Source organism: Cygnus olor, chromosome 6 (genome assembly GCF_009769625.2).
Source record: "Cygnus olor isolate bCygOlo1 chromosome 6, bCygOlo1.pri.v2, whole genome shotgun sequence".
Classification (NCBI taxonomy): domain Eukaryota; kingdom Metazoa; phylum Chordata; class Aves; order Anseriformes; family Anatidae; genus Cygnus; species Cygnus olor.
In genome coordinates this window covers 12,211,422-12,237,133 of record NC_049174.1, presented here as the reverse complement: position 1 = coordinate 12,237,133, position 25,712 = coordinate 12,211,422, and the positions used below count along the sequence as shown (strand labels likewise).

At 50.5% G+C, this 25,712-nt stretch overlaps 4 protein-coding genes across 10 annotated transcripts in view; 1 reads left to right on the top strand and 3 right to left on the bottom strand.

Annotated features, from left to right (window-relative positions):
* The window catches only part of LSS (lanosterol synthase), a 10,743-nt gene extending 3,117 nt beyond the window's left edge, over positions 1-7,626 (bottom strand). Inside the window, exons 1-16 of one of the 2 annotated variants that reach the window (XM_040561436.1) lie at positions 7,507-7,626; positions 7,019-7,157; positions 6,783-6,891; positions 6,300-6,421; positions 5,969-6,065; positions 4,979-5,114; positions 4,646-4,754; positions 4,180-4,298; positions 3,644-3,741; positions 3,482-3,509; positions 3,010-3,066; positions 2,374-2,445; positions 1,618-1,668; positions 1,318-1,467; positions 415-511; positions 134-239 (exon numbers count right to left, since the gene is read on the bottom strand). In XM_040561436.1, coding sequence (XP_040417370.1) covers positions 134-239; positions 415-511; positions 1,318-1,467; positions 1,618-1,668; positions 2,374-2,445; positions 3,010-3,066; positions 3,482-3,509; positions 3,644-3,741; positions 4,180-4,298; positions 4,646-4,754; positions 4,979-5,114; positions 5,969-6,065; positions 6,300-6,421; positions 6,783-6,891; positions 7,019-7,097 — 1,430 coding nt within the window. In that variant the 5' untranslated portion in view covers positions 7,098-7,157; positions 7,507-7,626. Of the gene's footprint in view, positions 1-133; positions 240-414; positions 512-1,317; positions 1,468-1,617; positions 1,669-2,373; positions 2,446-3,009; positions 3,067-3,481; positions 3,510-3,643; positions 3,742-4,179; positions 4,299-4,645; positions 4,755-4,978; positions 5,115-5,968; positions 6,066-6,299; positions 6,422-6,782; positions 6,892-7,018; positions 7,158-7,227; positions 7,388-7,506 lie in introns of those variants that run through there. The other variant, XM_040561435.1, reaches the window with a different exon arrangement.
* The window catches only part of S100B (S100 calcium binding protein B), a 22,347-nt gene extending 4,704 nt beyond the window's left edge, over positions 1-17,643 (top strand). Inside the window, exons 2-4 of the mRNA XM_040561442.1 lie at positions 14,176-14,426; positions 16,074-16,226; positions 16,717-17,643. Of these exons, the coding sequence (XP_040417376.1) occupies positions 16,089-16,226; positions 16,717-16,857 (279 nt within the window). The 5' untranslated portion in view covers positions 14,176-14,426; positions 16,074-16,088 and the 3' untranslated portion in view covers positions 16,858-17,643. The remainder of the gene's footprint in view (positions 1-14,175; positions 14,427-16,073; positions 16,227-16,716) is intronic.
* On the bottom strand, positions 7,703-23,366 carry LOC121072144 (zinc finger protein 664-like). Of its 6 annotated transcripts, XR_005821028.1 has the most exons (4): positions 22,177-23,366; positions 19,896-20,047; positions 8,641-8,677; positions 8,301-8,383 (listed from the first exon to the last, which is right to left on the bottom strand). XR_005821028.1 is itself a non-coding variant. In XM_040561438.1 (3 exons), exons 1-3 carry the CDS (start codon positions 23,364-23,366, stop codon positions 8,204-8,206), a joined length of 1,407 nt encoding a protein of 468 aa, XP_040417372.1. In that variant the 3' UTR covers positions 7,703-8,203. The 6 variants fall into 6 exon arrangements, 3 of the variants coding, with proteins under 3 accessions (XP_040417372.1, XP_040417371.1, XP_040417373.1); XM_040561438.1 differs by lacking the exon at positions 19,896-20,047 and having other exon boundaries at positions 7,703-8,383; XR_005821030.1 differs by lacking the exons at positions 19,896-20,047; positions 22,177-23,366 and adding an exon at positions 9,127-14,183 and having other exon boundaries at positions 8,332-8,383.
* The window catches only part of DIP2A (disco interacting protein 2 homolog A), a 117,753-nt gene continuing 112,450 nt past the window's right edge, over positions 20,410-25,712 (bottom strand). Inside the window, 1 exon segment of the mRNA XM_040561434.1 lies at positions 20,410-25,712. Within this exon segment, the coding sequence (XP_040417368.1) occupies positions 25,460-25,712 (253 nt within the window). The 3' untranslated portion in view covers positions 20,410-25,459.

Genomic DNA, 25,712 nt, shown 5'->3' with positions numbered 1-25,712 from the left:
ATTCCAGTGCAGAGGCAAAGGCAAGACCCTTGACAACGCTCAGCAGGGACTGTGCCAGTAGAGGCCACTGCAGGCATTGCAGGTCATTGTGGCCTGGTTTTTCCCCTACTCAACTGCCTTCCCAGTGCCTCACCTGATCTCTGGGGCTCTGTGCTCAGGGAACACGTCTTGGAAGTGTCTCAGTGCCTGCATGACAGCCGATGTGCATTCCACATAGGTGTAGTCAATCATGATGTCACCTGCCAGCAGGACAAGAATATTAGTGCAACAGTCCCTCTCTTGGGGTGCTCACCGAGACACATGCTACCAACCTTTGCCAAAGACCCATGGCACTTGTAGCCCACAGAAGGACATGGGGTAAAACCAGCCCCTTCACACTGGGCAGGATGACTGGGCCCATGCAGCTCCCCTTACCAAACACCTCCGAGGGGTTCAGCAACTCCAGCAAGTGACCTCCTCGCTTGGTTTCGTATGTGGCAAAGCCTCCATCCGAGTTCCTCATGCTCAGCAACTGCACAGACAAGCAGAGTGAGGGGATGGGGCTGACTCACATGCAGTACCACATGAGTCTGGTCCCAAGTCAATTGTGAGGACAAAGTCAAACTCACATGGGTTGGCAGATTACCCACATCTCAAACCACATTGGCAGGCAGGTCCAATCCAGACCATTGCATTTCCCACTCTACTCTGCACTGGTGCAGCCTCACTTTGAGTACTATGTGCAGTTTTGGGCACCACAGTAAGAAAAAGGATGTAAAACTATTAAAGATTGTCCAAAGGTGGGCTACAAAGATGGTGAAGGGTCTAGAGGGGAAGACATATAAAGAGTGGCTGAAGTCACTTGGTTTGTTCAGCGTAGAGAAGAGGGGAGGCCTCATGGTGGCCTGCAGCTTCCTTGTGATGGGGAACGGAGGGGCCGGGGGTGATCTGCTCTCCGGTGACGATAGGACCCTACAGAATGGCATGAACAGGAGAGGTTCTGGTTGGATATCAGGAAAAGATTCTTCACTGAGAGGGTGGTTAGGCACTAGAAGAGGCTCCCCAGGGAAGTGGTCACAGCACCAACCTGCTGGAGTTCAAAAAGCATTTGGAGAATGCTCTTGGACATACTGTCTGATTTTTGTGTGGTCCTGTGTAGAGTCAGACAGTGGACTGAATGATCCTTGTGGGTCCATTCTAACTTGGGATATTCTAAGAGTTTTTGACCACACTGGCCTTACAATGGCTTAGTAATACCAGATGTAACCTTGACTTCTCTTATTTTACCTGGGTGTAGCTGCCTGCATTTCCCCTGATCCTAATTTTTGCAGCACTTACCACGTTGACAGCATCAAAGAGGCGCTCAGGGGGGACAAGTTTGGCTATGAAGGGGCACTTCTCCTGCAGCAGCATAACTGACTTCAGTCCCTCTGCTGTGCAATCTGCCACAATCCAGCCACAGTCCCGCGTGCTGAAGGGGAAGCCACCCTGAAAAGGGGCAGAAGGACTCAGCGTCTTCTCCTGGACTTGCTCTGTTCTTGTGCAGGGGAAGGCACTGCCCCTCATTCACTCCATCCCCTCTGCCCAAATCTCAGCCCTGTGCATGCACCCTTTGTAGGCCAGCTCCAGCCACTGCACCTTGTTCATATGGCGGTAATATTTCTGGTAGTCGGGTGGGTTCTCTGGAATCTGAAAACAAGAAACAAGTGAGGACAGGTTGAAGCTACCTGCCTGCAGGGCCATGGACTGAAACCATCAAAGATGCAGAGTCCTGTGGAACTGTGCACCATTTATCCTTTACTGAGGAAGGCAGATGGGGAAAGAGGTCAGCTCTGGAGCAGAGAATGCTGAAGAGAAATCAAATTTTTGCCTGGCTTCCGCATGTTTCAGCATGGCTAAAGCCCCCTCTTGGTTGCTTTCCTGGCAGTGAGACATCTATTTTCAAGGGTCCCATTGACAGCACTATGAGTAAGACCTACAACTGCTTCTGCATGAAGCTGCTGGTGACCCCCCCCACCTTGAGCCACTGGCCTGGCTAGCAGGAGCTTCTGCAGTCACTAGCAAAGGAGGCTGAGTTTCCCAGAAGGGTACCTCAAATGTGGGCACCAGAGAGGCTGAGCTCTGTTTTCCAGCCTCTCTTAGCCCAAGGCAGCCAACTCAAACATCCCACAGGACCTCACAGCAGGGCCTGGGGCTGGCCAAGGTCCTCTCCAAGCTGCAAAGCTTGCTCCCAGCAAGATGGCACAGAATACAGGCAGCTGTTCCCATGACTATGCTAGTCCAGCCTTGAAGAAGAGCTCTTCAGAGGGATTAGAGGTATTCAGCTGGGCTCTCAGAAGAAGCCAAGTCTGCATAGCCAGCGTGGCGGAGACACCACCAACTGGTTCTGCTCACCTGGGTGAACCTGAGGAAGTCATAGGCATTCTGAAGACAGGACATGAATTCAGGTATCTTCTGGGCTTCCGCCTAGAAACAGAGCGCACAGTCAGCAAGGAGTTCTGGCCACCAAACATGCCCCTCAGGAAGAAGAGGATATGCTGGGATCTTGCTGGCCTTGGTGCCATTAACGACTACCCTTCATACAGCCAGGCTAGGGGCTACCTGGGCGACCACAACACCTTTCAAAACACACGCCTGCCATAGCTACCTCTGCCCTTATGTAGGAAAGCAGGCCTGCCTGCTGTTTCTGACAAACAGAAATGCTCTGAGGCTAGGCACAGCAAGGAGGAAGGGCCCGGGTTTTACCACAAGACTGCAGCAACAGGGAAATCTAACCTGACCCATTCGTCTGGCACTGTGACATCCTGCTTGAAAAGCAACTGGCAAAGATGGGTTGTACCAGCTGTTCTGGAAAGCTTGCATGCCACAGCCAAGAGGCTCTTTGAGAAAGACCATTTGCCTGATACAGCTGTATGATGTGATGCCAGAATCTGTTTGGCAGAGATCTGAGCAGACGTAGAGTAGAAGCCCCTGGTATTTTAGGATACTGCCTTTTCCCAAGACAGCATGCAACACTCAGGGAAGTCTTACCTCCAGGAAGGCTTGGACAGCAAAGGCAGTATCCCACAGCTGGGATCCATTTGTACCCTGGAAGAAAGTGGATAGTGAGTGTTAGCTGCCATTGGCAGCCTGACCTAGCTGTGAGGGCTCTGGGGCAGAATGTTCCTCCTGTATTAGCTCTGCTGTTCCTTCCAGCCTGCATCTTGGTTTCATGTCACCCAGCACCACAGCTGACATGCTGGCACAGAGGGGACTGATGCAGTGGCTCAGGAACAACAGAGGAACAGGAAATGAGAAAGCTGCTTCAGCCTGCTCTGTGCACAGCAGTAACAGAAGAGGTGGCTAGCGATTTTGAGCAAAGGGACACGACAGCCACCAGATAAGCACAGCTCAGTTCACATGCAATATCAGAGCCTCTGAGCCATAGGGCAGGCAGGGGCATGTCTTTTCCCAGCATGCCAGGGTCCCTCTTAGTCAGAGCTGGAATCCCACAGCACCTTACCTGCATCTTCATGCCATCAAGGCCCAGCCTGTGGGAGGAGAGAAAACTGTTGCAGCACAGGCACAGCAAGAGCACCAGGAAGAGGGTTGGGAGCCACAGTGTGCCAAAATCACAGGGATCAGAGCCCCACGCCATGCCAGGTGGATCACACTCAGTCCTTACCAGAGATAGTCAGGGATCCTGGAAACATGCTCCTGAAAAGCTGGGGAGTTCTTCCCATCCACAAACCAGCGAACCAGCATGTTGATGGTCTTCGAAATCTGTTAAAAGCAGAGCTGTCACTGCTCTGGCTACAGCATCTTCCAGCCCCAGACACACACATCCCTCCCACTCAGCTAGCTTCCTAGTGAAGCTAGAGGTCCTGAGCTTCACCCTTACAGCTCTAGCTGTGGCATCCCTCTAACTGTAACTGAGATGGTGGGGCAGATTCCACAAGATTACTCCAGGGCTTCCCCTCAAATCATGTCCCTGGACCACAAGGAGAGGTACCCACAGTAGGGCCACAGCTGTCCCCATGCCCTCTGCCTCTCTTGTGTCCTGTTAGCACTAAGGTCTTGAGCATTAGAAGCAGCAGGAGTTGTGCCTGAGCAAGATTCAAAGGTTTTGGTTACACACCACAACTGTAAAGGACTGTAGGACCCCAAGCAGGTTCCTAAAGAGACAAGAGCAAGAATGTGAAAGGATATCATGTAACCTACTGGACCAATGCTGATACAATTGGTGAATCTGTCATCAGCTTTGATGTGATCATAGAGCTCTACAATGGCTCGCTGCCGCAGGTGGGTGCTGTGGTGGGCTTCATACAGGTTCATGACAGCTGCAGGAAAAGAAAAGGACATGCAGAGAAAAATTCACCCCACGTGGACAGATCCACTTGCTGTGACCACCACTGCTCACGTGATGACCAGCCAAGGAAAGAATGGGAACTGCTCTGCTGCAGAGCAGCCCGAGGACCAGGACACGAGGTCCTGCTGCTACCCTGGTAGCAAAGGCCCAAAGATCAAACAATCAGTGTCTTGATTCCAGCTTCAGGGCATGCACCAGTAGCTGGCAGCAGACCTTAAAGAGCCCCCTTGGTATAAGACAGCTTCAGTTCCACCACCAGCCTACTCAAGGGCAGTCTCATAGCAAGGACCCTTCCACCCCAGCCAACGCCACACTCACCATAGGCGACCTCCAGCAGCCAGCTGTGCGGGGTGTAGACATCACAGGCAGCCACATTGTTCCTCTGGGCTGGCCAGTCAATGCTGGCATAGTCTTGCACATACAACTCCTGGCAGAAGACAATACAGGTGATCAGCCTGGCAAACTGGGAAAAAGTACCCAGAGGCAGCTTGCTGCAGGAAGTTTGCTCAGCTGCCTAGACTGCTTTGCCCATGCAGGCATGAGAGCTGCCACTTCATGAGACAGTCTTGCTCTAGAGATGTGGCTAGCACAGCAAGCAGTCAGGGAGCTACGTGTCCTTCTTAGGGAGTCCCAGGAGGGCCAGCTCCTCACCTGCCGCAAGCTCCGTATGAGTTCATCCTCTTCTGCTGACAGACGCTTGGCATAACAGTAGCTCATGGGGAGGTAAACCTGGCGGCAGTGGCACCAGAGCCGGGATGGATGCGCTGGGAACCACGTAGGGAGCAGCCTGTTCATAACAGAGAATGTGCTATGGAATCAACGAGGAGGGCCAAGAGAGGCATGCAGAGATGATGGGTCAGCAGGGGGACAGCCAGGGTGGGACACACCTTTCCCCATCCCCCGTGGCTAGGCTTTCTACTGCAGGTTACAGTTCCAGCAAAAAAAGAAGGGAACATTCACACTGCCTGACCCCACTCAGACCCTCTCCACCTTGGCTGATCCTTCTGCACTAGGATCAGCAGACACTGTTCCTGGCCCAGTTCAGACAGGGCAAGGAGCATCCCAAGCTCAGGGAGAATTCATTTCAGGGGCCCTGCTCTTCCCCATGTTACTTTGAAGGTGGAGGTGCAAACTGACAGTTGAATGTATCCAATGACGAAGCACCAGCAGCCCTTGGCACTGTGCAGCCTCTGATCTTCCCCAGGGAAAATGACATACACTACCCTTCTCTGACACCCAGCGACTACTTGGGACCCTCTGAGTGATTGCAGAGTTTGAGCTGGCAGCTGTACACATGGCAAGCTCTGTTCTGCTAGGGCCTAGTTCTGTCTGGCCACAGGAGTGGAAGATGCTATTGGCAAGGAGCATACTATTGGATGGATGCATCATGGACCCTATGGGTAAAACTAGCGGGGCTGAGCGCCTGCATCCCTCAGGGCAGTGTTCAGTGCTATCTACTTGTCAGCTGACCTTGCTGCTAGCCTCCCAGCTCACAAGCAGTCTGAGCAGCCCCAGATCCAAGCCACAGCTGGAGTTATCCCAGCAAACACCAATGCCTTGCCAATGCACCAATGCCTCTGGACTGAGCCTGGTGGCAGGACCAACAACACTCCCCACATCCACATCGAAGGAGGCATATACCACATCTCCGGGAGAAGCGTGTTCATTCCCTCCCAGCTGTAAACGTTCAAGACAGCCAGCCAAAACTTCCCCCACGAAGGGATTCCCACAGCACCTCCTGCAGAGATGGATATTAGCTTTCAGTGTTAATGCAGCCACATCAGCTCCCTGCTCTCTCCCACATTAGAGGGTCTACCTCTCCCCAGGTTTGGGAGCATGCCACTCAGGCTGCGACACACTTCCCAGAAAAGGGCTAGGCAGGCAGCGGTCCAAAAATGTAACAGACTTTCCCACCATAACTGAAAACCCAGATGCCACCCACAACTGCTGTGCTGGGCACAACAGCGCTGACCTTTGCTGTGTAGGTTGACACGGGCCCGCACAATGTCAGGGTCATCTGGTCCAAGCCCCAGGATCCTCAGGGCAACATAGTTGAGTGCTGTGCCAAACACTGTTGATTTATCCTCCACGTGCCTGTTGAGAACACACACAGAGATAGCACAGCCATTGGACACAACCTACTGCACATGGCTCTCTCTGTGTTGGGCTGAAGTGCCATACCAGGGGTGATTGAGGGAAAGGGAGACTCAGCTAACCCAGGCAGAAACAAAGCTCCGTACTGCCCTGCAGTAGGATAAAATGCCACAGAGCAGATGTAGCCAGGCCTGCGGCCTCTGTGACAAGGACGCACCCAGAGCCCTTCACAAGCAGGTCCAGCCACCTGGGGGTATCACAGGTGTACCATCCCGCTTCCTGAGCCTGGGCAGGTCAAGCAGCAGCTCCACATGCTGAACCTCAGACACACCATCATAACAGAAGCATCTTTGCTACTCACAAGCCCCAGCCTCCGTCTGGAAGTTGCACAGAGCGCAGGTAGCGCACCATCTCCTCCTGAAACCCCTCTGGCAGCTGGATCTTGGCGGTGTGGCAGGTGATGAGGAGACCTGGAAGCCCAGACGGACCAACTGCTCTGTGAAGCTGAGCACAGCGTGGCGACCCGCAGCCCTCCCCGGCCAGCAGAGCCCCCGGCACCACAACGCTGTGGCAAGACCCGGCCGGGCCGGGACCCACCTGGCAGCAGGAAGAGCGGCCCTCCGTAATCGCCGGCCCAGTGCCCGTCCTCGGCCTGCAGCCGGGCGTAGAACCGCATGCCGTTGAGGGCCGCCTCCCGGGCCGTGCCGGCCGCCGGCAAGGGGCGCAGCAGCTCGTCCTGCGGGGAGACGGCACCTCAGCGGGGGAGCGCCCCCGGGCCCCGCACCCGCAGCCCGGCGGCCCCGCACCGTGTCCAGGCCGAGGCAGTGCGCTTCCAGCGCCGTCTGCGCCCGCCGCTCCCCGGCCGGCTCGCCCTCGCCGTCGCCGTCGCCCAGGTAGCGCCACCGCTGCCGGCCGGCCTCGCAGCGCAGCCGCCAGGCGGGGAGCGCCGTGGCTGCCGCCGAGCGCCGCGGGCCGCCGCGCCTCCGCACCGCCCTGCCGGAGACGGGCAGCGTTAGCCGCGGGCGAGGCCGCCGACACACCGCGACACACCGCGACACACCGCGACACACCGCGCCGGCACTCACCCGCCGTCCGCCATCGCCGTCACCGCCGCCGCCGGGCCGGGGCCGGGGCTAAGCCGGGGCTGGTCCGGGCCGAGCCGCGCGGCGCTGGGCCCACATGGCCTCACGGGCGGCCGCCAATGGGGCCGCGAGGCGCCCGCGGCAGCCCCGCCCCGCCCCGCCCCAGCCCCGCCCCCAGCCCCGCGCCCGCCGGCCCGGTGGTGGCGGCCCCGCGGCGGGAGCCGTGCCGTGGCCCCGGGCGGGGCAGGGCCTCGGGCGCGAGCCCTCGCAGCCTCACAAAGAGCCTCGCTGAAGCTGCCAAGGGCGCCTTCCCGAGGCTGTCACCCAGCCAGGAGCTGTGTCCCCGTCCCTCTGTTTGCACGAGCCCGTGGTGTACCCGCTGCCCGCTCACGGCCACCCGCCAGCTCAGAAATCACCCACCAGACACAGCACCCACCGCGGGGACTTTTATTCTCAAGCACAAGCTGTAGGCTGCCATTCCCAGCAGAGCGGCTCCGCGCCTTGGTGCCCAGCCCTGAGGGAGGCGAGGCCCCGCGTGGGACCCTGGCAGCCCGGTGGGGACGGGAGCTGCACGGGGGCCGCTGAGGAGCAGCTGGAGCGGCAGCAGCCCCCCTCACCCAGCCTGCTCCTGGTGGTATGGGCACACCGGTGGCTGAAGATGGAGGCACACCTGAGGGAGCAGCTGCTTGCTGGCATCTCATCACCTAGCAGTGGGGACCCGGTGGGTGGGGGCCATGCGGGTGGGGGCCATGTGGGTGGGGGCCCGGTGGGTGGGGGCCTGGCGGTCCATGTGGAGCAGGAGGTTTTCCAGGCTCTGGGTGTGGTGGCCCCCCTGGCACGCCAGGCCCAGGATGTGGTGGTGGTGGCCCTCCGTGTGGTCCTGCAGGAAGAGGAAACACATCAGGAACTGAGGTGATGCCACAGGGCTCTCCTGGTACGCACAGCACCTCCTGGCACCACCCTGGCTACTGCAAGGGGCTTTCCTGCACCTAGCAGGACCAGGTCCCCTGGCAGTGCAATGGGGACGTGGGGCAGGAGCAGCCTGGGAGTGCATGTGCCTGTGATGCACCAAGTCCTTCCCGAAGCCCCCACAGAGAGCGCTGCCCACAGCCTGGACCCGGACCCATGGGTGCTCACCTGGGTGGGGGGCTGACATCTTCTCACGGCCTTTGAGCTGCAAGGGAAGAACAGGTTCTGTCAGTGCTCTACCACAGTGCACAGCCATAGTGCAGAGCTTCCCCTGGGGCACTGCATTTCTGGGGATAGCCATGAGCCACCGTCCCAGGTGAAGCCCCACATGCTCCAGGCACAGAGGCAACGCTTGGAGTGGGGCCTCTGCAGTTCCCCACAGCCATCCCATCCCTTTTGGAGACCCTGAGAGCAACTGCCCTTGCCCCTGCAACACCTGGCACAACCCAGGCAAACAGTTTCCATCATTAAACCAACCCCAGCCCAACACCTCCTCTCCAGGCACCAGGGAATATGCTCAGCCTGTGCCCAGCCTGTGCCCAACCACGAGGGGCTGCGGGCAGTGCATCTTGGGCTGGTGCCAGCCCTGGTGCCCTTCCCTCCCCCCCCCCCCCAGACACTGCTACTGCTACCTCAGGGTCTGCTTCCATTTACCTATGCTGCAGAACAGCCCCGTCTGAAAGCTGTAGCTCCAACTGTCAATCTCGCACAGCAGCCCGAGGTGGTGGGGCTGGCCTTTGGGCACCCCTTAAATACAGGGCCCTGCCTGGACTACAAGGGTGTGACAGGCAGGTGTGACCCCCCATAAACCGTTGTGTTAGTGTTGCATGTAACTATGGAGATGCTGGAGTACAGACACGTCGCATACAGTACTGGGCACAAAGGTCTGCCAGCCCTTAGAGAAACTAAGTCAGGGTTAGGGTGAGGATGGGTGGTGGCCTCAGTGCTGGCGTCAGGTGATGGGTTGAGTCAGGTGTCCCTGCCATGAACCCTGGCGTGGTGCCCCCAGCACAGGTGATGTGCCTGGGAGCCAGTGTGTGGGGTCACATCCCCACAGGGGCTGCTGCAGGGCAGGAGGCTCAGGGCTCAGCTGATGACCCCCACAAACAGGTTGAGCTCAGCTACTGCCACAGTGTGAGGGCAGAAGTGACATCTGCCATCAGACCCAGTGACGGAGATGTGCCAGGCTGTCTGTTCCTCCCCACCCCACACCCTATGCCATGTGTCCTGCTGTCCCATCCCAGGGCCATGGGGACAATGACTTGAAGTATGTGTCCTCAGCATGGATGAATTCCCCTTTCCTCCTGCAAACACAGTTCTTATACTGTATCGCTCCCTCCAAGGATATGTACAGTTTCTGTAACAGCCACTGTAAAAACTTATTGAAAGGAAGCATGTGAGCCAGGAATGCTTTACTTGCTGCTGTTGTTCATTGAAAGAACTGGGTGGCGATTCAATGCATACTAATTTAAATCTGGCAATAAAATCTATTCCTGCTGACCCTGATTTCCTTGTACTGCAGAGGTGACATCAGATCAAACCTGAGACAGTGGGAAGTTCAGGTTAAAAAGCCCAAACTCATTGCCATAAAAACTTGTGATTAACATCCAACCTTGATTTTAATGCCTGGGAGGCAGGGACTGTGGCTGTGCAGTGCATCACAAAGCAGTGCCTGGAGCCTTGGGGAGCAAGGGAGGGGCAGCAGGGGTGCAAACTCTACTTCCAAATGTGCCACTCATCAGCAACCCGGGACAGAAACATGCCTGTGAATTAATACATACAACCATATATACACACACACTATAAGTTGAATTTTAAATACTCCTCTGCTACCAAATAGCTTTTCACTCACATCCTGCATAAGATCAGGGATTACCTGGGAAAAATACAGTGATTTTATTAATTTTATTTAGAAATTAGATAAATAATTTGGTATTTATTCTGTAAATAAGGCTTAAGTCACACACAGGTTCAGCCGTGGGTGATTCATTAGTAGAATAATTTTGTCTGAATGACTTAGCAGGGCTGGAGTACTCCCTGGGGGGTTGCTGTGTAAGGAAAACATCGTCTTCAACCTGTGCTCAGAAACACTTCCACTCTTGTACTGACAGTCCTCACTAGGGAGAGCTGTGGAGCTTCTTTTGCACAGTTTAAATGGATGCAGTTGGTTGAAACACTGATATGGGTGATGTATTTGGGGCTTAGCCTATTTATTTTGGTTGGAAGAAAAAAAAAAAAGTTGTCATAATGATCTGCCTGAGATGAGCTTCCTGTAAGGAGCTCCAGTTCCCTGTGGCTGCCAAAATCTTCAGATAATTTCTGGTGATACTTGCCTAAAGTCAGTGATGGAAGGTGAACCATTTATTATTCTGTCTTTATATAATCAATCTGCCTTGAAAATTGATTTAGTTATGAAACTTTACTTGCCAAACTCCTGGTAACTAGGCATTATTTTTATAACAGTTTCTACATTTCTGAGGTTTAGATCAGAGTTAACAGGGTAGTGCTCTGCTCCTGCTGTTTGTGAGAGCTCTGCTTGGCAGAGACCTTAGAAGCTGAAAGTGTTCTTCTGAGGTGAGGATGCAGTCAGCTCAACAAAGCAAATACCACAACTTCCCCCCTTTTAGTGCAGTCTAGAACATGAGACTCACTTCAGAAGGTATCATCTGCCAATTGTTACCTGTTATGTTTCTAGACCAAAAATTACTAAGGTACTTTAAAGCCATGGGATATCATCTAGTTTGTTTTAAAAGGGATTTAGGGATCTGATCAAAGGAATTTTACAAAACATGCTCTAAATATAGTCATCTCTGCTTTGACAGAAGGTAGACCTGAATCACTCACTGGTAGCCACAATATTTTCAACAGAAACGCAGGTATTTTAGAAACACCTTAAAAACAAAACAAAACAAAACAAAAACACACACAAAAAAAAAACACGCCACTTGGTTTCCTCTGTGCCGGTTATTGTGGCTTGGATGTGAGCTGCAAGGATGTGAGCCTTCAGCACCAGCATGCCTTCCCTCTTTATACCCCCTGCAGTCCTCTCCTTCTGGGGTTGCTCTCTGCACCAGGTGCAGAAGGGACACTGCAAATTGATGCTGTAATGCCTTCTCTCAGGGCCAGTTGCATGGAGAACAAATTCATATATTTTTAATGAACCTAGAATAGTCCTTTGGCTCAGCCAGGAAATGACCTAAGCTCAAGGCCATGTTTTGGCTGAGGTAACAGCATCCGAGTGTTTTCAACTTCAGAAAATTTGCAGTGGCAGCAGAACTGTTTGGTGCTTTTCACGAGAACTACCAAAGGGAGGCTATTTGGTGCTCCAGCATTGGAGTCCAGAGCTGTTCCTTTGCAAACATGATGCATGGTTGTGCTGGGAGAACACACATCAGATACTTGAAGAGGCCCTGAACCTATGTGCAGGGCACTGAATTGAGACCCCTCCCTTGCCTCCATCCACAGAGTTCCATGGGCACCAGCCACATTCTCAGGTGTGTGCAGGTGCTTCTGCTTCTAGGGCTTCCCACTAGGCTCCCAGCTCATCTCTGGCCAATGTATTTGTTGGCTCAAATACACACGGTGACCAAGGCACAGAGCTGGGGAACCTGCAGAATCCCACTTCCAATATGCTAGGACTATAAGCACGACCCTGCAGAGGCAGAAACATCTTCCCCCTCCCACTCAAATTCCTCTCCTTTCATTACTTTCTTCTCTCAGTTCAATGACCACCAGCCTTTGTCTCGTGGTCTGGCAGAGCCTGGTGCCACACACGCCAGAGACACAAAGAAATACACTGGCTTTTCTCCCAGGGCCTGCTATGAACAGCTCACATTGTGTTTTACTGGGAAGAGGGAGACAAGGAGAGGGTTGAAATATCATGCTCGGCCTCAGGCTATGTAAAACCCTCTGTTTCTCTGAAGGCATTGGCCCAAAGCTCTGGCAAAAAAAGCAGTGACCCTGAGGAAAAAAGCCCTAAGGTCACAGTCTCTTTTTGAAAGACCAGGGCCATGAGTTTTAAAATAATGGAAGCGGTTCTTTGCACAGCATGGAAGTGGGTAAATTTAAATGTGGAGATGAACACAAGCTCCCAGCCTGGCACAGTCTGGCACCTGTGCCCAGGCCTCCAGGCCAGGTTGGAGAGGACCCAGAGCAGGATGGTGCTGTGTGCTATGTAGTGATCCTGGGTGAGGATCTGGGAAGTCACCTGGAGCTGCTCATTTGCAGAAGCAGGAAACGGCCAAGGTTTCTGGTGTGTGCACCTAATCCTGCTGCTCCTTACTACACTATCTACCAATGCAGCAGATCTTTCCCTATAAAATATATGTCCGAATGACTTGGGGTCATAAGAATAAGCAGGGAAGAGAATTCCAAGACTGTTCAGGTTTTGATCTGCCAAATACTCGTTTTTCTGTTCCATTTTAACAAAGGTCCGTTTTAACTTCAGGAATGACATCAGAAAATGGGAGAACAAGGCAGAGCTTCGAGCTTGTTGTCTCTGACTAGAAATGATGTGCTTTGATGCGTTTCTTGGCTAGTTACTGAGCTAGGATATCTACCAAAATCAAATTGTTATTGATGCAGAAAACACTGTTTCTTTCCTGCTGGCTGAGAGCACCACTTACACCCAAGCTCTTACATAATACAGTTATCCTTAGAAAATAGCACATTGCAACATTGCTGACAAACGATTTCATCTTTGGAAACACCACTGCCTCCTAGCCCTGCCAGTCCTACGAGAGCACTAACTGCAGCAGATTGCAATGCCATAAATGCAAAACTTTCAGTGGTCAGGTCTACATCTAGTGTCAATGTACTCAGGTCTAACACTGGGGAAATTAATTTGCTCCCTGCTCCAGCTGCTCCTCAGCGGCCCCCCTGCAGCTCCCGTCCCCACCGGGCTGCCAGGGTCCCACGCGGGGCCTCGCCTCCCTCAGGGCTGGGCACCAAGGCGCGGAGCCGCTCTGCTGGGAATGGCAGCCTACAGCTTGTGCTTGAGAATAAAAGTCCCCGCGGTGGGTGCTGTGTCTGGTGGGTGATTTCTGAGCTGGCGGGTGGCCGTGAGTGGGCAGTGGGTACACCATGGGCTTGTGCTGGCCCCCAAACAGAAGGACGGGGACACAGCTCCTGGCTGGGTGACAGCCTTGGGAAAGCACCCTTCGAAGCTTCAGTGAGGCTTTTTGTGAGGATGTGGGAGGTCAAGCCCAGGGATTTGGCACCATCTGTCAGTTATATGCATCAGAAAGGAACTGCAGCTGCTACCAACTTTGTCATTCTACACTTGCAGCCTGATACAGTCATCTCCCCCCATGTAAAGGTTCTTGCTGTCCCTAAGACTAAAGGGCGTCACAAAGAAGACACAGCTAGACCCATCTCAGAGGTGCCCAACAAGGGACAAGAGGCCAGAGACACAAACTGCAGCAAGAGAAACTTCTGACACACACAATGAAAAGTTTCTGTCTCAGAGGGTGCTGCAGCCCAGGGACAGGGTTCAAAAGAAAAGGGGGGCTCCATCCTTCCCACGTGGTTGGCTCTGGCTTTAGAGAACCTCAGCCCCACTGTGGAGACCCTGACCCAGCTGCTGCTCACAACCTATAGCCTTTACTATGGATGAAAGCTGCAGCACCAGAGATGCTGCCAGGCTGGCTCTGCTGCTGACTGCCCTTTTTTTTTTTTTTTTTTTTTTTTCCCTTCTCACAACAGTGGCTTTCTCTGCAGCAGCGCCCACGGCCAGCTGCTGTGGCCCAGCAGCCACTCAAAGCCTTACTGTGTGCATCTCTGCGCAGTGCGGGTCTGCAGCTCGGGACACCCCCGCGTCGAGCTACCATTGGTGCCACAGGCGCTGCGGCACGGCTCAGGGCTCTCCGCCCCCAAGCATAAGAAGCCAGCAGGTGCCAGGGCCCCGGCCGTGTTCCTGACCATCGCTGAGCTGCAGCTCCGCCGTCAGCAGGGAGGTGAGAGGGGCTGGGGACGCAGGGCAGGTGCTTCGCTGTTGGAGCCGGCAAGCTGGTGCTTTGGGAGGGAGAGGCTCGGGGACTGCTGTGCTGGAGTAGCGCTCTGCCCTCACACAGGACAGCATCGAGGAGCTGAAATTATCCTGGGTCCAGCGGATGGGAAACAGGCAGTGCTGCTGGCTACTGGCTCAGCCTGGTGCAGGCAGGACGTAAGCACATGAGTGGCTATTAGGATGCATAAATTAAATACTTCAGAAACGTTTTCTGTTTGGAAACAGTCTTGCAGTTCAGACATAACTGCTGCAGAGGGGAGGGCATCTGCTGGACAGTCAGGCTGCAGGATGACATTCAGTGCCTTCTGCATCAGGCCAGGCACTGATGAAACAGGAGCCAGGCACCAGGGCAGAGGCTCATTACTAAATGGGTGTCAGACAATTTTTTTTGTTGTTGGATGGTCGCTTGCTTTTTTCCCCCTAGCGTCAGTGCATTCAACAGCTTTGGGTGCTTTTGCATTTCTCCCCTTCAGAATATCTTGGGTTTGGCTGTTTCTGAAATCTGCAGAAAATGCTGCAATTATTAATATTCCTGAGAAGGTCTCCAGATGAAGCGCAGGAGGAAAGAAAAGAGATGTCTTTATTTTTTTCCCACTGGCACCCACCAAAATTGACTCCTGCCTGCATCCCCCCCGACTGTTCAGTTGGAGATGTGACTGCAGGCAAGAAAAGGCAGAGGCAAGGGCATATGTCATGGAAGTAGAAAGCAAAGTGTTTCGGAAATTCACCCCGTTGCCTGCTCCCATTCCAAGCAAGCAGGGCAAAGCAATGGGCTAAGCAGCAGGAACCAAAGAATAGGTGAGGCGACAACATGCATGATTAAATAAATGCATTTTTCATCAAGTGAGAAAATGGCATAAAGAAATGGTTTACACCATCCAGTTCCTGCTGCACTTTGATTTGTGAGGAGGTCTGAGTCATTTGACAGCAGGTTTCCCTCCTCTTCACACAAGGAGTGCCAGGTACTTGGGCTGAGATGGAGCCAAACCATAGCAAGACCTGGAAGAGATGCTCCAGCTGCACAGCCTGGAACCGTGTGGCAACAGGGGAACCAGGATGAAGCCCCAGTCCCGGGCACAGTCTAGTGCTTTATGCTCCTGCAGCCCGTTTCTTGTATGTGTAGAATTTCCCAAAGGGCATCAGCAACACAGGTTTAACAGATAATCCCATCCCATCTGACAGCTGTCTCTGCATGTATGGGAAATGCAGGAACGTCTGCTGGAAGCCCCCAGGGCTTTGCCATCTCTCTCCTCCTCAATTTCTCTTCTGTGCTCTGCTCACAACAGAGACCCAAGGTGCCAAACTCACGTCGGTCCCAGGGGATGTGCCCGCTCCGGGGATGGACCATTACAGGCACTGCTTGTGTTGTAGCTCTCCTTGACTCCAGGGCTCTCAGAGACAGAGCCAAGGTCTCTTGGGATCTTCCTCCCTGAAGTGAGAGCAGCTAGGGGGGGGCTGTTCTGCAACATTCTTGGAGTGCAGGGTCTGACACTGCTGACGTTGGGGGGCAGCCCAGGGCAGCACACTTGCACAGCAAAAGGCATCACTGCAGCTTGACTAGGCTAATGCACCCATCGCCTCCCTCTGTCCTCAGGACTGCACCGTGACCATGTCTGAGCTGGAGAAGGCCATGATCGCCGTCATTGATGCCTTCCACCAGTACTCAGGGAAAGAGGGAGACAAGCACAAGCTGAAGAAATCGGAGCTGAAGGAGCTCATTAACAATGAGTTGACCCATTTCCTTGGCGTGAGTATTGCCCTCCACAATGCATGCTTGACTGAGCCATGCAAAGCAGCTGCTGGCTCTGCTAACTTGTCTCCTGTGGGAAGCAAGTACAGGGGAAAGGATTTATTCATGCAGCAGTGCGTGAAACACTTCACTACAGCTCCACAGGAGCAAGAGGTGCCTGGACAAGGGCAACAGCCTGCGTTGGGGCTGGGGATTTGGGTTGCAACTAGATACATTTTCTTCCCTGGGAAGGTGATAGCCTTGCCCCATGGGACTCAAGATGCCCCTTCCCACCAGCACTCCTGTGGCTGCAATTTCCAGTTCAGTAGGGCTGCTGTTGCGCAGATGTAGCTGCAGGCACAGAAAGCACAGAAAACAGCAACAAACTGTTAGGGATGTGTCTGAACAGACATTCAGCCATAGGAGTGGCCGAGAAACAGGGACATCTTACTGTCCAGGCCTCGCTTTGATCCTCCCCAGCTTCGGCTGTCTGTTTCTATCCCTTCAGGAGATCAAAGACCAGGAGACTGTGGACAAAGTCATGGAGGCGCTGGACAGCAATGGGGATGCAGAGTGTGACTTCCAGGAGTTTGTAGCCTTCATCGCCATGGTCACCGCTGCTTGCCATGAGTTCTTTGAGCATGAGTGAGCCAGTGGGAAGCAGCTGAGCACCTCCCACTCAAGCTGGAGAGATGCAGAGCAGTACCACGTCTCCTGGGGAAAGACTGGGTATGCTTAGGGGCTCCTTGGAGTTAAGCTTGTGCTAGTCTTAAGCAGCTTATTAAGTTCTGCAGCTTTGTGAGTAGAAACACCCAGGTGGCTCAGGAAAGCCTCTTGACCGGTGCCCACTGGGTTGGATGCAGTGTGCATGAATGCCTCACCTCAAACTCACTCCCTGTTGCTGTATGCAAGGGACAAGCATGGAGCTGGAGGCAGGTGGCCACTGCAATCTGGGGTTGTTTGCAAAAGGAGAAGGAAAACTCAAGACCTGAGGTGGGAGGGTAATGCAGAGGGGCTGGTTACAGAAGCCTGTCTCTGAGCCCACTGGCCTGAATGGAAAGGCTCCTGTTGACTTCTGTGGGCTCTGACCACCTTGCACATGGTACTAACCCAGTCCCATCACAGGGACTCAGCAGAGACCATGCAGCTCTTGGCAACTTGAGACACTCCTAGTTTGAAAGGCAAAGCATAACCATGTAACAGACCAAGCTTTTCTCTTGCCCATGAATCCTCCTGCTTTTAGCAGCCTGCAGAACTGGAAGTGAAAGCACATGAGGTTCCTGGGCTGGGGGCAGTTTCTGTGCCTGGGATGCACCTTGGTAAGGTCTCCAGGCTCAGCCCAAGGAAAAGGGGGAATCCATACAACATTATCACCTGCAGCCTCCAGAGTGTGTGGAAACAACGAGAATAAAATGTTTTGTTACCTAGGCCATAACTGGGCTCTAGTGAAAAATGTGTCCTTTTGTCCCAGGCTCCGTGCACCTCTATGGCTACCATGCACTGTCAGAGGGAAAGGCTGAAGGACACAGCCTGGAGTGCCACTATGGCACACACTGGCAGTAGGCTGATAATTGGGCATCGATTCGTCAACTCCTCCCTGGCACCACTGTTGCCAGTCAAAAAGCTCAGGGCTGTTGCCACCACTGTGCTCTGCCAGGCTGCCCAAACTGTGAGGCCAAAGGAACACAATGCACCTCAGCAGGATTGCTGCCATTCAGGATGCGTCTTCTTCTGACAGGGTCATCCTCAGGCTTGCACTGATGAGCCTCTGCAGAGCCAAAACTGAGCCTAGGACAATTTCCCTGAAGCCTGTGCTCCTGTCTTTTTTCAGTCTGCACTTGCCATCCAGATCAGACACACCTGTAAGTTAGGCATTCATGGATAGGAACAACACAGCAACATCTCTACTCATAAATTCACAATAAAGATGACTCTGGATGTCACCATCGTTTTACTTCATAAAGATTCGATGAGCAGAATGACTTGTTTTCCAACAGAGACCATCTAACTATTCTTGTCTGTCTCCTCAAGAGGACAAAAGAGGACACTCAGTCAGAGACATGCATACAAGAAAGATATCTCTTGCTCCATCAAGAATTTAAAAAGGCAGTTTTGCCATGCTAGGGTAGTACTCATTTGCCGAGAACTTGTTTAGCATCCAGGTTACTTCTATCACATTTTTAACATCCTCATCAGTTCCTGGTACTGCTCTCTTTCAGCCATTTCGAGCACTTGTACAGACCTAGGGCCACGTGTGAGGGCAATGACTGAGGACACAGTCCCAGAGCATCCCAAGGTTAGTCAGGGGAGTTGTAACGCTCACAACCCTGTCTCAGACCTCAACCTGAGATTAGCAGAGTGGTTTAACGCTCTGCACAAGGCTCTGCACGTGAGGCTGTCTGGCACCCACCTGCCTTTTGCCCCACTGCACTGCCAGTGCTCACACATACAAGGAATCCCTCCCCAAGACAGCCTGCACAGCACTGCAGCAGCAGAGAACTGCAGTGCAACACCTGGCAAGACACAGGGCAGGCTGTCTTGTCCCCTGGCCAGCCATGAGAGCAGGAGCCGGGAGTAAAACAGTAGGTTTGTGCACACATTTCTGGCAGTAAGACTGATCCTGCCTTAGCAACACCACGGCTGGAAATAAACAGGAACTTCGCCTTACACAGAAGGCACAGCAGAGCTGGTGCCTCTCATCAGGGAGGAAGAGCATATGTCTTCCTGTCGGGGGTGGTGGCTTGTCTCGGAATGGCCAACAAAGGACCGAGACACTTAACCTGAAGAAAGGCTCTGTGAAGCACTGGGAAGAAGGGAGGCCAGCACAGACACACCACAGGCAAAGTCCACAGCAGCATGTCAGGAAGAGATGGGGATTAAGGGTTCCAAGAGCCATCAGCATGGGGGCAGAGACCCTGGGATTGTGCCTAAAGATAGTCCTTTAGAGAGAATAATAAGGAATTGGAAAAACAACCCAAAAACTAGGGAAAAAGATTAAAAAAACAATGGTTAGATATTGTGTAATTGTCTGGGCTAAAAAGCCAATAAAAGGAACTTCAGTATTTTGGCCAAATTATGGGTCTGATGAAAATTCAGGCTTTAAATTTATATGTAAACAATAAGGCTCCTTTTTCAGAGGAGGAATCAAGTTATGCTCCCTATAATCCTAATATTGCACCGGAGGCAGCAGCAGCTGCTCCAGGAGGGGAGACAGGGACTGCAATTGACACCATCCCTGGAGAAGGAGCGCACTCTAGGCTCTAACAAGAATTAGAACAATGTAGAAGAGTCATAGGATAGAGTTTGCATGCTAAGAGTACAAAAAATAATTTACCCAACAGATTTAAACAGAAAAACACAATACAGTTTTCCCACAAATCAAATGCGGACTTTTACAGTCCTCAGAGAAGAAATATTCCTGACCTTCGTGGATGGAGTAAAACAATCATGTAAACAAAGCACTGGGCCACATTTCTCACAAGTTCAAAAATCCACACTGCAAGATGAGAGGTGCTCTTCTGTCCTGGTGGTCTAAATGACATGGAAGCACATTCCTGCTCTCTCTGTACATTAAGCTGAAAAGTACATTTCAGAAGAAAGTGGCAGCATTTCTGTGAGTGATCTGTGACTTTAATTTATTCCCCCTACCAGATATTAAATCTAAAGGATTTGCCTAGCTTTACTTACTGTACTGCAACAGTCAGGGCAATAGAGTATAATTTCACTTTCTTCATTCTGAAATATTCTTGGCTTTTATTGTACAAAGTCTGAGGTAATCCTGCATCCTGAATAGTGTGGATTTCCAATTGCTGGGGGAAGGCAGCTGACAGAGCAGGAAACTAGAAGAGGAAAATGCAAAGTGTTTTTGTCCATTTGTTTGTTCGTCTGTTTAAAAAAAAAAAAAAAAAAAGAAAAGAAACCAATCTCAATAACCGAACAACAAAAATCCTACCCCAAAACAATTAAGGCTGTTTTTGTATTTTCTTGCCACTGCAACATTACAAGTATAATCACAGTCACTGTGGCACTAATGTACACATTTGGCAAGGAAAAATGCCAGAAATGAAAACAAACTGCTGTTTTACAGTTACCTTGACAAGCTAAGTTTTAAGGAATAACAGAACTAGCAAATGTTTGTCACCTCTATAAGCAAGCTCTTATTTTAGGTGAGAAGAGGATTTTAAAAGTGACCACAGGAAAAGACAGTGTATATTATTTTAATAATAACATGTATTGAAATACAAAATGATAGAACTCTGCTTTTACAGCATTGGCATAACAGAACTGTAAATAAAACACAGTGTGTTCCTTCTAAACAGCAACGTTGGTCACACAACAACATCTAAAGACTGTAGCAAAAAATTGCATTATAATTTGTCATGACAAGAAACTCTGGCTTAGAAACATCTCATTTAAAGTATCTGGCCACGTAAATACTAAAAGTATGTTAACCAGCTAAATATAAATATTAATTCAACAATAAGAGTTATATCTTAGTATAGCCAGCATCAAATAAATCCCAAAGTGCAAGAAGTTAAAAAAAAAAAAAAAAAAAAAAAAAGTTGCAGTTTCATTAACTGTAAACTAGTTAGATGTAATTCAGCTCTATTATCCACTAACGTGATTTCTGACCGGATACACTACAATACTTTAAATGCTTTATATGTGCAAGCTTTCATAAATTCCCTTTTTCTTTCATAAAATTGCTAAAACACAGTTATGAATACGCTGCAGAAACCAGAACCAGATGTTTTAAGATCCTTGAAGTGCAAAATACATGTATTCACAGGATAGCAGGGAAAAAATAGTTCGCTTTAAAAAATCATTAACTCTACAGAAAATTAGGAACACGCATTTAAAATTAACTCAGTGTTTCCTTTTTTTCTGCTATAATACATTCCTAGGTAATAGTAAGCAACAAATAAAGGCTTAAAATAGCCTCACAGTACTGTTTCTAGAATGACATAAAGCTTATAAAAAGTCAGTACAAAGTGCTAGCTCAGAACATTGCTGCATTAACGGTGCTTTTCTTAATGTTTACAGAATTATTCAGTAGTCACTGGAATCCCACCTAACACAATGGTACATTTGAAAATTCTGCTTTTACAGCAACCCTTTCACCACAACTTCCATCATTCCCTCAGTATGGTAACCAGCTTGCTTAACCAACTACAATTTCTTAATTCAGGAGAAAACAGGGCTTACCATTTGTTTGTTATGGTGTTTTCCATGCCCACTAATTTAGTCTAAAATAAAAAAATATGGATTTTTTTAAACCTGCCCTCATTAGATTTGATGAGTTTAGCTGCTTTGGTAATGTCACAATAAAACATGCAGTGCAGCAGTATCTGGATACTATGTACAAGCCTTGTAATTAACAGAAAAATGAAAAAGGCTCAAAGTTGCTATCTTCTGGCTATGTACAATGCTTTTAAAAACAAATCACGCTTTACAGGAAAAATTCTTGCGTGTTTCCTAAACCCTCTGTTATTACCCATCTGTTTTCTGTGGGTGTGCCACCTCCCTTTCCTCTTCAAATGAAATCTATCTTCATTTAAGAAACTACAACTTAATTTATTTCTCACATACACAGAAGTATCCATTTATCACTCTTTGTAAAAGCAGGTGCTTCAGTTGCTCAGAAACCTTTGGAAGTCAGTGTTAGATAGTGCTACTTGTGTAAAAACATTCACCAGGGCACGTGAACAGGGTGAGCCCTTCCATAACACAGAGTTCTGCATATGACACTGGCTGCAGGCAGCCTCTGCAAGTTTCTACCTATCTGCTATGCCCCAAAAAAGCGTTTGCGCTGAATCACTAAGTCAGACGAAGAAGTCCATTTGGAAATGCTCTCTGGGAGAGCCCTGCTGCAGCATGTCATTTTCATTCAATAAAAATTAAACCAGACAGTACCTCTCCCCAGTCACATTGCGGAGGACAAGGAGCAGCTCATTTTAGTAACTCTTACAGCCTTTCCTCCTGCTGCCGTCTTATGTCAGCCTGGTGAGGTTGCTCACAGTCATCATCTTGGTGCTGCAGTTCTTGAGTCTTTTTTTCAGCCAGTGCTTTTGCCCTGGTGGTTACTGAACCAGGTCTGACGTTGGACCTCTCCTCTTCCTGCTGGTGCTTTTTACAGTGCTTTTCAAAAGTGGAGATTTTGGCATACGTCCGGTTGCACACCAAGCAGTGGTACGGCCGCTCACTGCTGTGTGTTCTCATGTGAAGCTGGAGGTACGAGGACCTGGAAAAGGCTCGACTGCAGACTGAGCAGCGGTGAGGCTCACGTACCTCATGGGTCTTCAGGTGCTGCTTGAGGGACGAGGCCTGCTTGAAGGCCTTCCCACAGGTGGAGCACTTGAAGTTCCTCTCACCAGACTCAAGAAGCTGGTGTGAGACAAGGTGAGCGGAGGAGCGGAAGTTCTTCCCGCATTTGTTGCACTTGTAGGGCCTCTCCCCTGTGTGCAGGCGGACGTGGAGCACCAGCCCCGCCTTCTGCGTGAAGGCCTTCTCACACTGCAGGCACTTGAAGGGCCTCTCGCCAGTGTGCACGCGGCGGTGGGTCTGGAGGTGCGAGGCACGCCCGAAGTGCTTGCCGCAGTCCTCGCACTTGAAGGGCCGCTCGCCAGTGTGGATGGCCTTGTGGCGTGCCAGGTGGGAGGACTGGAGGAAGAGCTTCCCGCAGGCAGGGCACCTGTACTTCCTCTCGCCCGTGTGGGAGCGCAGATGGAGGGCGAGGTGCGAGGAGGAGATGAAGGCTTTGCCGCACAGCGGGCAGGCGTGGGGCCGCTCCCCGGTGTGGGTACGCTTGTGGAGCACCAGCCCCGAGGAGAGCGCGAAGGCCTTGCCGCAGACGGGGCAGCGGTACGGCTTCTCCCCGGTGTGCACACGGCGGTGCTTGGCGAGGGCGCCGGCCTGCGCGAACGCCTTCCCGCACCGCTCGCACCCGTGCGGCCTCGCCGCCGGCACCATGGCACCGCCCTGCGCGCCGCGGCGCCCGCTGCTGACGCCGGGCAGCGGCGCCGCGGCAGCCATCTTGGGGAGGAGCCGCAGCGCCCCCAGCGGGAGGGGTTTCAAGATGGAGCCGTGGCGGTGTGGAGCGGGCGGCACCCTCCAGCCTCGGGGCGTGGCTATAACGCCCCAAGCCTCGCTCGCCCCCATTCGCCCTTCTTGCCAGCCCTGCTCACAGCACAGCGTAAACGCAGTCCGGAGAGTTTTCAGCCGTTAGGAGAGGAGTCTTCATGCCACACCAGATAGCATTTTATTTTCTGGTGAAGTACACTGCTCCCCCCGCAGAACTCAGTGAAAACATGAAATGCAGCACTGAGGCTCTTTAATTGCTTTAATTGTAAAGCAATTGTAAAGATTACTATTTTTTTTTTAGTAAAAGATCTTCAAGCACTGAACTGTCCAAAATACAGGTGAAAACTGTGTACTGTAAACAAGTTAGTTTTTGATCTAACAGCAGAAGTGTCAACATTCATCAAGTCAGATTTTCAAGAGCTGTTTTGAAATGTTTAATGCTTTTTGTTTTAAGTCTTACTTTACAAGGCAACTTGTCTCACTGTCAACCAATATCTCAATACAAAAATCTTACAATGTTTTATTTGCTAAAAAACTACAACATTCAAATTGGGGTTAGGTAGTTTTTTTCTTTTTTTTGCCAGCTGTTGTGTTACGAGGAGCGTCCCACAGTCCACTGCTAAAGGCTGCTGTACTTAGACAATAAGTTACACACATGCTGTACATAATTACAGTCATAGTAGGGTATGCAGCTGTATAATACACCACAGTCAAACACCATGAGGGCAAAGAACTACTATATATGAAAGCACTTTGTAGAAGATTTTATAGTTCATTCGACCAAGAGTCATTTGATATCCTCTTATCAGGATATTGATATCCATCTTTCTTAGGCACTGATCCAGGCAAAATTGCCTTGCAGAAAAACCTGGCTCTTTTGCCAAACCCAAGCATTACTAAAAAAAAACAAACAAAAAAACAACGTAGCTCAAACTCCTTATTAACTCTATAAAAATAATTATTTGCTAGTCTCTTACTTACCTTCAAACGCATGAAGTAGTTGAATAACTTCACATTCTCTTTCTGAATTAGGTTCACTGCAGTATTAGATCAGGCAGAAATTTCAAAACTGTATTTAGTCAGTGTGACTCAACCACCTGGCTATTTCAGCTTGAACAGAAGGTCTGTCTAAACTGAACTAAAAGACGAAGGTTTGTACCTTAGCAGATCCACCTAACACTGAATATCTTTTCCATGGTGGAAAAAATTACTATCATAAGTTTTAGCACAGGATATTCATGGAAAACATACTGTAAGATCATGCTTTGTAAACATTTCTACAAACAATTCAGAGACTATTGGCTTTGGAATGAGTTCTTAAATACTTGGTGTTATGCAGGGCCATAATTAACAACTAATGCTATGAAAACAAGCAACTTTTAGCATGAAGTTACAACAGCAAGAGCAGTGAAGGCTCCTGCATCAAGTAGTTAAAACTGAATATTAATTTTTTATTATAAAGTTCATAGCATTACAGAGTTTAGCATGGCACAATATGTAACCTTGTTACAGATGCAGTATTTGCTTTTGCTTGGTACAAAAAAGCTGAACAGCAGCATAACTCTTGTTACATTGAATCTGGAATTGGAATGAACTTGTTTCTTCTGAATAGGGATGAATCAGTGATTTAAAATAAAAAGGCTGCATTTTTAAACCTGAAATATGTGCAGAATTCCTATCAGTACAGTAGGAGAATATGCTAGAGATGTGTGCAATCTTGAAAGTTATGTCCCAACCCAGGTACTACCAATATATTGCAAACAATCTCATGGAGGGTTAACTCCAAATGTTTTTTCACAACTTTCAGTATTATTTCCAAAAGTCCTCCTCACAGCTGGTGTACTCTCCCCACCCCACCTTATGTCCCTTTATGCAGTGCATCAAGTACTGACATTCATAATTATTGTAAAAAAACAAAACAAAACACATTGGTCCATGATAGTTCCCATAAGTTTCCTTCAGGAATTCCAGTAAATTCTCCATTCTAAGACAGCAATAACTGTTATAATGGATTTATGAAATTAAATGCAATCTGAAAAGTGAAGGTCTGTGAAGATTAGTATCTCCATTTTCCTAAGTTTTTCAACAGTTTTAAAAACATAACAAATGAATTCAGATGCTATTCAGAAAGTCCCTAGATTTTGGTGCTTTAGCCTTGTGATTTTCTGGTTTCACATGTTGTAGGCAACATAAATAGGATCCAGTTGGTCAGCTAAAAATCCATCTCTCAAGTGCATTCGTTGTTTTTCACCACGGGAATTGATAGGAATGACACCTGGGTCCACAATGACTACAACACCTACTATGAGGTAATGTTCCTCCAGAACCACATTTGTTACCAATGCAACCAGGTCCAATGCTTCTTGTTCTGAGCCTTCTAATTCCACAACCACCACAAGCAAGTTGGTCCATGTAAATACAGCA

What these genes read in the sequence shown, in the direction of transcription:
- LOC121072144 (XM_040561437.1), bottom strand. Translation starts at nt 23,366, where the DNA reads ATGGGGGCGAGCGAGGCTTGGGGCGTTATAGCCACGCCCCGAGGCTGG. An exon ending in CGGCAGCAGGAGGAAAGGCT is followed by an intron (nt 8,678 to 22,176) that starts GTAAGAGTTACT and finishes CTTCCCTTGCAG; the next exon opens with CTCAAAGGCCGTGAGAAGAT.